The sequence below is a fragment of the Crocodylus siamensis genome, chromosome 2 (assembly GCF_052110815.1).
Source record: "Crocodylus siamensis isolate JL-2025a chromosome 2, ASM5211081v1, whole genome shotgun sequence".
Classification (NCBI taxonomy): domain Eukaryota; kingdom Metazoa; phylum Chordata; order Crocodylia; family Crocodylidae; genus Crocodylus; species Crocodylus siamensis.
This window is the reverse complement of record NC_143396.1, coordinates 82,238,360-82,251,075: the sequence shown is the minus strand read 5'-3', so window position 1 is coordinate 82,251,075 and position 12,716 is coordinate 82,238,360. Positions and strand designations below refer to the sequence as shown.

At 43.1% G+C, this 12,716-nt stretch overlaps 1 protein-coding gene across 5 annotated transcripts in view; it reads left to right on the top strand.

The window, feature by feature from the left end:
• TLL1 (tolloid like 1) overlaps positions 1-12,716 on the top strand; it is a 242,831-nt gene that overhangs the window by 201,116 nt on the left and 28,999 nt on the right. For 4 of the 5 annotated variants that reach the window (XM_090036240.1, XM_090036238.1, XM_090036243.1 and 1 more), the window contains exons 17-18: positions 8,517-8,639; positions 11,084-11,209. In XM_090036240.1, coding sequence (XP_089892366.1) covers positions 8,517-8,639; positions 11,084-11,209 — 249 coding nt within the window. The remainder of the gene's footprint in view (positions 1-8,516; positions 8,640-11,083; positions 11,210-12,716) is intronic. The other variant, XM_090036241.1, reaches the window with a different exon arrangement.

Here is a 12,716-nt window from a genome sequence, read left to right as displayed (position 1 = left end):
TATTGTATAAAATGACATTGCCTAGAATTTTTATGAAGTGGTTAAAATAGCCATCTGAGGCTGTATTTATAAGGATAAGATGCTTATAATGTAGCAGTCCTGAAAGGCAGTTTGTTTTTTTTGTATCTCCTTAGATAGCTTATACTAATAGTGATGAAAGAGCAAAGGAAGTGGTGTTTCCCAAACAAGGAAACAAAAAATTAGCAAGTGTTTTACCTCTTGAAATCTTTAAATATATTGTATTTGCTTGTAATTACATTCTTGTGGGCAAAGTCATTCAGATCAGTTTCTGGTTTGTATAAATGGTATCTTTGCAGTCAAATGATTTTATTTTCCTTATAAAATATCATTTTAGATTATTGTAAAGCTTTAAGTTTAACTGCATGTCTAGAGTAAATGTCTATGTGCATACAGCTTAAGAGTGTCATCCACCAGTGAATAATCCTGTTTTATATACACAAGCTCAATAATTCTACCTGTTACATTAGAAAGGATTACTTACATGAGTGAAAGTGAGCACAGTCACTGTTGGTATATATTAGTCATGTTTCCCAGTTTAACCTTATTGGGTGCATCCAGATGAGAACACATGTGCCTCTTGCAGCATTTCAAACCAGTTTCCGATGCTGCAAGAGGCACATTGCACATGAAATAATGTTCCCCACACTGCATATTTGCAGCATGGGGTTAAAATTTGATACCTGGAAATCCAAGTATCAAAAAACCCACAGAAAAAAAGCGGGGCAGGGCACGGTTCAGGACCATGCCCTGAGGTGCACCCGGAGACTGGGGTCCTCCAAAGAGATGCTCTAGTAGCCAGCCAGAGCATTTCTATGGTTGCCCCTTGCCCCGGTGCTGCAGCACACTGCCTGCCTGTGTGGGGCAAGGAGTGGTGCAGGCTGCAGCGACCTGGACCTCAGCTCTGCCCCTAGGTAAGTAGGGAGTGGGGGTGGAGGGGACTGAAGCAGGGGCTGTGTGAGTATGGGGGACAGTGTGTGTTGGGGTAGCAGCTGTGGAGGGCTGGGTTCCCTGCCTGTCCCTTGCAGGGCCCACAGCCATCCCACAGCAGCAACGGCCATCAGGGTGCTCAGTGCCCTCTTGGCACAGCTCCCCCCACCCCGTTGCAGCGTGGTGTGGGCTGCCTGGCACTTCCTGTGCCACATCGCCCTGGCCTGGCCTGGCCCAGAGTGGGGATGTGCACCTTCGGGCAAGACCAAGACACTTGGGCTGTAACCCAGGGCCTGGCACCACTCCCAGGGACTATGTCTAATGCCGGGCCAGGTCCTGTTCCCACAGGCCCCGTGTGCCATCAGGCTGGGCTGGATCCATGGAGGCAGGACATGGCCCAGCATGACACGTGGCCCCTGCAATCAGTGCCAGGCCCTGGGTGATAGCCCAAGGGGCCTGGTCCTGCCCGAAGGTGCATAGACCCAGGCCAGGCCAGGCCCATGTTATGTTGCGCATGCAGCGCTGGGTGTCAGACAGCTTGGGTCACGGTGCGGTGTCTTGCACTGCCCTGCATCATGGGGGGGCTGTGCCAGGAGGGCTCTGACCAACCCGATGACTGCTGCTGTTGTGGAAGGGGCATGTGCACCGTGCAAGGGTGGGGAGGAGCTGTCAGTGAGCTGTGCAGGGGGGATGTGCCTTTTGGGGGGCAGTAGACTCACCCCTCCTGAGCAGCCCCTCACAACCACACTCCCCCCACAATTCACGCACATACACAGCCACAAACCCCAAGCCCCATACCCCCCCAAACTTCACACCCACAAACCCTACATCCCCCACACAAATCTCATACCCTGCATGCCCAGCCAGCCACATGGGATGGGAAGGGAACTGCTGGTGGGAGCAGTGGCTGCAGGGGCAGCTGCCACACTGCAGCCCTGCCCTGTGCTCACACCAGTGCTGGGACACATGGCCCCAGCCTGGGGGGACTCCTGATCCCAGAAATCACTTGGGAAGTGTGATGGGGGGAAGGGTGCAGGTGGCGGCAGGGGGTTGTGAGAGAGAAATGGGGTTTGGGGTGGGGGAATGCTCAGGGTAGGAAAGATCTCCAGAGCCAGGTTTAGAGCCCCTCTGCCCTCCTAGAACAGCCTGTGCAGGAGGAGGCTGGCCTGGGAGGAAAGGGCCCAGCTCAGTCCCTCATCCCCAATCAAGGGTTTCCAAGGGATAGCATGGAGCAGGGAGCAGAACAGCAAGGGCTGGCACTGCTCAGAGCCCAAAGCAGCGGATGGGACAGCTGCGGTTGAACTCATGTTCTGGTGCTGGGACAGAACTGTGACTGGGAGGGAGCTAGTAGGGGTAGGCAGGGGCTGTGGGCCAGGAGTGAGGGGACTGAGGAGTGGGGCATGCTGTGGGCTGATTGTGAGGGGCAGGGGCAGGGCACTAACATATCAGTGCTGCTCAGTGCCGTACATCCTGGTGAGCGAAGGAGGTAGGGGAAGCTCTGATTTTTCTATGACAAAAAAAGCAAAAGTAAATGCCAAAGTGTATAGATATCAATGTAAAATCCATTTTATGATGATAGAGGCACTAGTAGGCTTCCAAATTGATTTAAATCTGTAAATATATCAAAACATTGCCCAACTGATCTCTTTCTATATAGTTGCATTTCATTTTAATAGTGAAAGAACACTATTTTGGGTATTTTTAATGAGGGGCCAGCACAGGGGCAGGTTTTTATATTGGTAGGGCAGCACAGTTGGCACAACTTGCCCCACACACGAAGTGCACATCTGGGCATGTTTAATGAGGCAAAAATCCCTGGCACAAATTTGTGCCGCTCCTGTTTAGCTGCTGCAAGCGCATGTGCCTGCATGTGTGGATGTGCCCATTGTTTTGATACCTAAGGAGTTAAGCCATCAATAAGGGTAGCCCTGACATTAATTACAATATTCTTATTAGTCATAGCCTCAAAATGACTGTTTGAAAATTTAAATTCTGAATTGTGTTCAAGAAATATTTTTTACACCTTTGAATTTTAAATGTTTTAAAACTACTAGTGATTTTTATATTACAAATTGGTCTTGTATTATAAAGAACTTAGATTATATCATCAAGAGAGTAGGGTTGTTGTTCGTGAAATGTAAGTAGAGGACTTACGAACCTTAGGAACTGTTATTTTTCCTTTTTTCCTTGTTAAATTATTTTCAGGGACTGCTTTACTTTTTTTCTTTTTTCTTTTCTTATCTAGGTGTGAAAACTAACGTAGTTTACACATAATCTTAATGGTCTGTTATGGAGTAAATCTTCAGGAATTTACCCAAGAAATGAATCTGAATTAAAATGTGTCTCTAGCTAGGAAACCTGCATTGTGTCCTTGGAAGAGTAGATGTGATTTCTGACCCGTCACAAGCTAGGCTAATCCAAATGAGTATTTTGTATTCTGTATATCTTATATAATGCATTTATTTTTCATTAGATTTCTTTTAACTCCTTTTTCATAGTCTCTGGGATCATCTACATGTGCAACTAGGGTGAAGAAATAAACTCTGGTACAGACAGTGCCAGAGTTTATTTCTCCCAGGCACAGCGTTTCCATGTGTGCTCATGAATGCAGCATGTTGAGTTGGGGTGGCGAAGCCCCTGGCTGGCAGGGGGCACCTCAGAACACCTCTGGGCTCTGGGTGCCAACATCAGGCAGCAGAGGGGCTGGCTGGGGCACAAAGGTGCTATAGTTCAGGACTATCTGGCAGGCAGCACCTCCCACCCCACTCTCTCATCCAGACCTGGTCACCATCTGCACGTGTGTTGTAGTGGTGTAAATTACTCCGCCATAGGATAGTATTGTCCAGGACAAGTACTATTTATAGTGGAGTTAATTTACTGCACTCTAATATGGGCACATGTGTAGATAGTGATTTAGGATTGTTTTCTTCTGATGTGATCTATTTTTATCCCCCCCCCCTTTTTTTTTTTTTTACAGGCTCTCCTAAGCAAAACTAAAGCCAGATATTGTTTAACTCTGAATCAAACTTTAGAGCCCGAGATGTTTGCCATTCCCTTGTTTGAAATTAGTTAAAACAAATTTGCCATTCCCTTGTTCTCAGAGTAGTTCAACAATCCTAGCTGCCCAACTCAGACTACTGCTAAAAGAAGGAATGACAGGTAACTCACTAGACATTCCTTGATCTGGGCAGCATATGCTTTTGATCCATGGAGCAGGAGTTTAATATGGACTGAAATTATCAGCACTCATTTTGACCTTTGGAAGCTGATATTTGTTCATCATTTGACTTGGATCTGGGTCTGTATTTCTTATTTAATTGTGCCTTACAAGACAGTGTTTAGCAGAGTAGAGGTTAAAGTACAGTATGCTAGCATAATTTATGTCTGGTTCTCAATGTATTAAATAGCTCTTGGGAAACATTTAAGGAATATACACAATAATCATAATAAATGTATTAAAAGATCTTAAATCATAACCAGCCTAATTATACAGTCTGTAACCACCAAAAACATTTAGTCCATGGGGAAGCAAACTATCCATCTTTCAATACATATGCCAACAAAAGGTGCATGCAATGCTAAGCAAGAGCACAGTACTTTACCCAAACAAGGGAGAAGCCAAGACGTTTTTAAAAATAAACTGTTCTGAATAAATGGAAGGTGGTACATGCCATAAGTACAATTAAGATATTATTTTGAGTTTCCCTTGGAAGGAAATTGTATAACCAAAGTCGCTCAGCCATGAAAGTTAGCAACCTGCCAACTCAATATTGGTAGAACCCAAGTTCAATAGGTGCTGGAATAGGAGCAAGGGCAGGAGGCAATCTGAGCTATGAAGGATTTAAATTTCAGTAAGAAGACATTGGTTTATGTCCTCTGGCAGAAAGTTGGGTATAATGTGCTCCCAAGCATTATATAAGGGAGCAAACAAGGACCTATATTTTCCAATATTTTTAGCTTCTAGAATTTTGAAGGGAGCCAGATTAGGACCTTGCTGCAGCAGTATAACTTGGAGATGCCAATTCTTATATGACTAGAAAAGGTGTTTACATCAGCCAGAATTATTCATTCAAATGGGAACGATAATCACCAATCCTAACCCTCAGTGAAACACTGAGCTCCAGGCAGAGGTACAGGTTAAAGTTAACTCAAACTGAACAAGCTCTGTAACAGTCTCACAGATAATAATCATACTCCCTGAAAAAAAGCAAGAAATACCACCTCAGTTTTACCAATCGTGGTTTTCATAGAAGCTGCTAGACAGTCCAGTAGCCGAAATACAATGTGATTATTAAAGAGTAAAAAAGGGCTCTTTGCCCTTGCTTTACAGCTTCACATAATCTATATATCTAATGAAGCATGTAGGTAAGTGGATAAGATCTCCTTTCCAGAAATTAACAAAACTACAAAGCTTAACATCCCAATTCCTTCAAGGATGAAAGGTATGGATGATGTTGATCTTGGAGAATAGATGAGTAAACAGGAAAGACATGATAAATTTATACAAAATGAGTTGTTTGAGAAATACTTCTTAAAGACTTATACTCCTTTTTAAATTCACCAGTGATCAGTTAATTTGAAATATGGCAAATTCAAATTGATGTTTTTCCATAATTAGCCTATAAAACATACTACTACAAATTATCGCCTCAGCGTAAAGTTAAGGAGTATTAAAATTTTTGGACTTTTATTTAATAGCAATAGACAATTTTAGAATAGTAAAAACTTAGAAATGACTTTGGAAAGGATATAGTCCCTAAATTGTTATGGCATAAGCCAATTTCTGTGGAAGATTTGTAGGTAACTTTTGGGTCAAGTATTTTCTGTTTAGTGTTTGGTTTGGGGAGTGATGGAGACAGGATACCGGTCTGTTTAATATGATCATAGAATCAGTGAGTCGGAAGGGACCTAGACACATCATCGAGTCCGACCCCCCCGCCACGGGCAGGAATGAGCACTGGGGGTGGGAGGGGTCATAAGACCCCAGCCAGGTGCCTATCCAGTCTCCTCTTGAAGATTTCCAGGGAAGGTGAGAGCACCACCTCTCTGGGAAGCCTATTCCAGGCTCTGGCCACTCTTACAGTGAAGTAGTTCTTCCTAATATCTAACCTAAACCTATCCTCCCTCAGCTTGTGGTCACTGTTCCTGGTGACTCCAAGGGGGGCCCTGGTGAACAGATTTTCCCCGAGTCTCTGTTGGTGACCCCTAATAAGGTTGTAGGCAGCCACAAGATCCCTCCTCAGTCTCCTCTTGTGGAGACTGAAGAGATTCAGGTCCCTCAGCCTCTCCTCATAGGGCTGGCCATGGAGGCCCTCAACCATATGGTGGCCCTCCTCTGGACCCTCTCCAGGTTCTCCGTGTCCCTCTTGATGTTCCTAGAAATTGTCTAAAAAATAATTGACTGTGCCTTCTGCATGAGACATTTCATATAGTCAATTTTGGCAAATCTAACACTTCAACAATTCTTGCAAAGTTACTATCCACCCAGGAATACAGGCATTGTGGATTGTGCCAATATAGAATTTCATCTTTGTATAGTTAGTTCTCAGTATCAAAGACTGGCAAAAGGCAGGGCAGGGTGGCACCTTACATTGCATCCAGACATGCATTATGTGGTGCAGCAGACCCATCTCTGGAGCCACATGCTGCATATGTAGGCATGCCCTGCACCGCTACTTTGCAGCACTGGAGAGTTTTTTTGACCCTGGGAGACCCACACCATAAAAAAGCACAGTAGTGCAAATGCTGTCAGCACGCTGACCAAAACCAGAGCCTGGCCAGCTGTAGCCACACTCTCTGGCTGCTTACCATGTTCCCAGCTGCAGGAGTGCCATAGCTGCAGCTTCCTGAGGCCCCTAGGACTCCAGGTAAGGCTGCTGCAGCCACCACAGTTGCTGGCACCAGCCTCTCCTACCCTACCCAGCATAACCTGCCATGCACCAGTGTGTGTGTGGCATGAGCATTCCCTGGGGACAAGTAGCAGCAGCACAAGGTGTGCCCCACAGGGTGTGTAAGTCAAGTTTTGAAGCCAATTTTTGTGTCTTAAAAATCAAACTCAACTTATATAACATGCCACATCAAAAATAGGGGCTGAGGCTGGGCTTGGCTGGGTTCAGCACTTGGCTGGTTTGTCCCTATCCCTTGTGAGCGGTGCTGAAGGTGCCAGTTGCAGGGGATGAGGCTACATCACCTGAGCACTGAGCCCAGCCCCATCTGTGTCCCTTACGAGTGGGGATGCAGCCGTGCCAACCAAGCCTCAAGCCTGGCTCTGTCTGCTACAAGTAGCGCTGCCAAATGCCAAGCCTTGTGCCACTCTCAGGGGATGGAGTGGCCTCATTCCCTGCAAGCAGCACCAGCTCAGCACTTGGCAGCACCACTCTCTCAGCAGCTCCATCCTCTACGAGCACAGTGCTACTCGTAGAGGATGGGGATTGGGATGGGGCTGGGCTTGGCCAGTCTCAGTGCTTGGCTGGCATGGCCTTGTTCCCTGTGGGTAGCGCTGCTCACATGGGAAGGGGCCATGCCAGCCAAGCAGCAGACCTGGCTCTGACATACACTGTGCCTATGGAAATCCTTACCTTTCAGATCAGAAAGCTGGGGTTTGATCTATACACAGTGTCAACCTATGCACCCTTAAGTACGGTAATTAATCGGATACATCTAATGGAGCATCATAGCTTCTAACAAAGTAGGCTACTTTCTGAACAAGTTAGTCGCTAAGGTGCTCTTCTGCTTTTCTTCTGTCTGACTTCAGACTAATATGGCTAACTACCTCTTAATATCAAAGACTAACATGAATGATAGTTTTAATGAGTGCGTACTAAAACCTAAGTGGAGGCTTGTAAAAAGAACCAAGATGGACACTTGGTCTGAAATGTGCATTTTAGTTGATCAGAAGAAATGAATCAGAATTCCATTAACATGACCATTTTTTTCTAATAATACATTATTATCTCTTTACTACACTACTGCCACCCAGATTTTCATAATGCACACTTATGTAGCTAAGAACATCTGTGTATATTTGTATGTGGTGGACCAGAGGCTGTTTCAGGATGATTTTTGATTGATAGCAGAACAAATGTTGTATAACTATAAATTAGTTTTTAACCTACTTAGATGGTAGAGAATGGTGGGCTTCTGAATCATGCAATATGACCTTGCTTCTGGGGGGGCGGGAGGGAGGGAGGAGGGGAACAATGTTTAACATTCTTTGTAGAAAAAGTGATGGTTTCCTGAAAGTAGCCCTAATCATTTCTTTAAATAAGGCTTGTAAGTGTTAGGAAAACTAAACACCAAGCACTACATGTTGCTAAAATGATTCCATATATCATGAGCTCTAAGGCTATTTTTTGTGGTTTGAAATTAGTATGATTATTTTCATGATTATTTAAAACAGTAACTACGTTCAGTGCACTTTAAAATGACTTTTCTTGGGGTCCTATTGTGGATGATTATTCAGTGAGCGTTTAAAGAGAAAAATCTGAAATGTTTCTACCCTTGAGCAGGTTTGTGTTGGAGCACACATTCACTTCTGGTGCCATCCTGGTACATTTTTTTCCCCACAGACAAGAAAGCTTCCTGCAAAGAGAAAATTTTTGTTTTTGAATCATGCAAGAACTTGATACAGGTTGTTTCTTCAGGCCGAGTACGTATTATTCACAGACTGGTGGCCTCTGAGAGTCTCAGAGGTATGACCACGTGCCCTCTGAATGGTTATATCTAACATTTTGTTAAGAATGGATCTTTCCCTGTTCTGAATATTGTGGGGAGAGGGTGGGGGACCCAACATAAAGAAAGCATCCATTCAAAACTGGGAGACTGATTTCCATCTGTCAGCGTAACAAATGGTTTTGTTTTTACTCAGCAAAACATTTGTTTCTATAACTAATATAGACTAATTTTTCCTGAATTTTTTAAAACTGGGCTACAGACCTGATGGAAAATCTATAGTGACTTGTAAAATGTGGGTAAGGCTTGTTCAACCGATGCATCCTTCATTAACTGTGGGCAAATAATTATTTCCATTGTAGTTTCACTAGGCTTCAGAACTTCTCCTACCTTGTGATTAATGTTTTGCACAATGTTGATCTCTGCAGGGGTCCAGCACATGCTCATTCTTAAGGCACCTGTCCCTTTAGAAATTATTCTACAGTATACATCTTTATTTAATGTTAATACAAATGTTTCTTTTTCAGACAATTTGGCAGGTGGGGAAAAGCAAAGGGCTTTTATTTATTTATCAAGTTAGATTAGTTTGACTGAACTTTATTGGAGTGTCTAACTTTGAATGCATTGCTCTTAACCTTCCATTTCTTTTTCTAATAGAAAAGAGCTACTAATATTTAGAAGATAAAAAGCTGTAGAGTTTCATTTTCTATTGTCTTCTAATTTCTCATGTGTTTCTCTCTCCCCTTCTTAACTAGCGCTTGCTTTTGAAAATATGAAAGATTAAAATGTTTGTTTGAATTTAGATTGATTTATGATATTGACTGCCTGGGTTGTATTGTTCTGCAAATAGCATACTTTGGAGCTGTTATGTTTACTACTTTCATAATCAAAATGATCACAGATGTAAACCCTAGGATGTGCATTTTTCTGAACTATTTTCATTTTTTGAGCTGCTGCTTAACGTTCAGATCAGTTTACATCTGCAAGAAGTGCTTGAGCATTCTCAGTGCAAACAGATGTGTGATTTATATGAAAATGCAGTAGAAGCTTGGGTTTGACTTGCAAGATTTTCCTATAAATTTACATCGTCATCCTATTTCTGTATAGCCAATGTATTATAAGTACAAATTGCATTTATTGAACAGTTTACAAGTCATTTGGTCAAACTTTGCTTGCATGTTGGTGGGTAAAGCTCTGATGTGTACAAGTTCTTACAGCAGATTTCTTTTGCTGTGCTATTACTTCAGCAAAGGTAGGAAGAAATAATATAATATGAGTTAAGCAATAACAAGAGACCTAAATTGTACATGGAAACTTTTGTATCTGTAGAAATCCCTACCGTACCAAGCAAAATCTGAACCATTGCATGTTAATTTTATTATGATACAACACTTCCATTAATACATTGGAGGGAGCAGGAAGATAAAGCAGATGCATGCTCTGAATCAATCTTACCTCTATAACCATAACCTGCTTCCCCATCCCCGCATGGTAAAATGCCAGAAGTTTGTGCAATATGGTATTATGTGTGTGTGTCGGGACCAGTCTGCCAGTTTTGATTTAATTGACCTGCCCCACCTAAAATTACAACAGCTGAATGACAGGAGTGGTGGCAGCTGATGCCTTTTGCTGGAATGACTGCCTGTTAATCTAGTTTGGCTTATTTCCTTGTAATGATTTTGGTAGCTGTTAAACGCAGTTCATATTTCCTCTCCTATTCCCTGCTTTATTTCTAACACACCCAAAGCTCTTTTAAAAGTTTATTCATTAATAAACAGAACTGTATGCTAAGCTGCAGATCTCCCTGAAACAATTAACACTGGGTTCTTCTGTATGCTCCTTAACAATCTATTTTGCCTTCTGAGGTGTTTGGTAATGTCCATGTTCATTAAAAATGAAGTGTATTTGTTTTTCTGCTGGAAAAAAAAATCAACTTATTCAGAATGTTTTTGTTGAATAATTTATGTTTTTATAACCCACGCGTGCAGAGCCTGAAACCTTGCTTGGCCTGATCACTATTGTTAAACTATGGAACTGTTATTACATCATCCTTCTACCATAGAAGCCAATATGAAGTACACAGGATATTAAAACTCCTTGTTTGCTGAAATAAAGCTATTCTTGAGATACTGATGACATTCTTATCAATACATCCAGTTGGAAGAACAAACACTGACAGAGTTTTTTTTTTTCTTTTTGTTTTAAGCCACTTTTTTGTCCTTTTTGAAGACTAGAACAATAAATGAATCAAATATCCAATCAAATTTCTCTGTCATGGTGCAAGTTTTCAGGTTGAACAATGAATGGGTAGAGCCAAGGGTACAATTATATTGCTGTAATGAGAAGCATGGCAATTAGTTTATCCTTATCTGGACTTAAACATTCCTATAAAGGTTTGCAATTTTTTTTTCTACAAACTGTGCATAGATGTGCTGGTCACAGAACCATGTTGTATATTTCTTAGACAAGGACGAGTGTTCTAAGGACAATGGTGGCTGCCAGCATGAATGCATCAACACTGTAGGAAGCTATGTTTGTCAGTGCCGCAATGGATTTGTGCTACATGAAAACAAACACGATTGCAAAGAAGGTAAGTGTTGGGGTATTTGAATAGCAGATAAAGCAATGCAGTTATCTTAGACAGTTATCTTCTATCTTTCCTAGGCAAGTGAGGAACAAAGAAAAGTAGCTAAAGCACAGTATTAGAGAATGGGAGGTAAGTGTTCTGTTCCAGGCTTTCCCAAAGATGACTAGAGGAGCCCTGTCTATGTGGCTGGATACCTTGATTAACAAATCAGGTTACTTTAGCATGCAACCTTGACAAGTTAGGGGTACTCACTGTAAACAAGGACTGGTCTACTTTAATTTTGTCTCAAGTAGCTGAGGCATAGTGCCTTTATGCAGTGTTAAACATAAAAGCCCCTGTTTACATTAAGTGTTTAATGTCATGGTCAGATGCCATGAATCTGGAGGCTGAGGGCAGATGGCAGCACCTTAGGGTGGTGTTACAGGCTACCTTTAAACTATTCTAAAGGCTCTTAAGTAAGGAGTCCATGCATTAAAGGGTGTTAAACTGTGCTAAGTACCCATCTGTGCAACTTAATGTAATGCCACTTTGGGTGAGGGTTATCTTTAAGCCGCTCTGCCTAACTCTAACTAGGGTGTTGTTAGTCTGCTCCACAGAGATAGCGATGAATCTGAAGTCATCCAGCAACCCAGGATGCATGCCTCTCAGCCCCTCTACCCATGGCAAGCTTTCCACCATCCCAGATTCCACCCACCCACATTAGGTATGACCCCAACCCACGTGGCACTACACTGTTGGCTCCTAGGAGCCCAGGAGACCTATTCTGGGACCTTGGGCTGGGAGTCAGGCGCACTGCCCTCCCCTCAGAGAGCCTTTGTCCCCCATCTGGGTGGCACTTGGCTCTCTTCTAGCCAGGAGAATTGGGGGAGAGGTGGCTATTCTTGAGGATGGTGGGGTGGGGTAGGGAGTACTGCCTAGTACCAAACCTCCTGGGAAGTATGTTTTCCCTGAGTTCATGCTATCTCTGTGGTTAACTCCCAGTAGCTCTGCACTGGAAGCAGAGCCACTGGGCAGTGAGAGCATAGACCCGAGAGAGGCATGCCTTCCCAGGTTTCCTACTTTTGCCATAATTACCGCACCTTGCTCCACTTCCAAAGAAGGGGTAGAGTCCTGGCCCCTGCTCACCAGGCCAAGTAGTGGCAAATCACAGTTGTGCAAGTCAGAAATGACACTAATCCTAAACCTGCAACTGCTCTGAAATTCTGAATCTAACTTTGACACTGCCTACCGTTCCACAGATTTAGAATGATTTAAAGATAACAGCATCCTAGGCTTCATCGGTAGATGCAGAGATTTCCTTTTGGTAAAATTTTGTTACGTCTGAGTGGTTCCATATGTTGATGATAGTTCTGCAAGTCAGGTGACTGCACACCAACATGGCTAATGAACTGTGATTCAGTTGTCTCACCGGTAATTTTGGAAGATTAATACCTACTTTCTTCCAGAGTAATTGTGCTGCTTAAATCTCTGATATTTCTAAAGTGTTTTGAGAACATTAGAAGAGAGATAA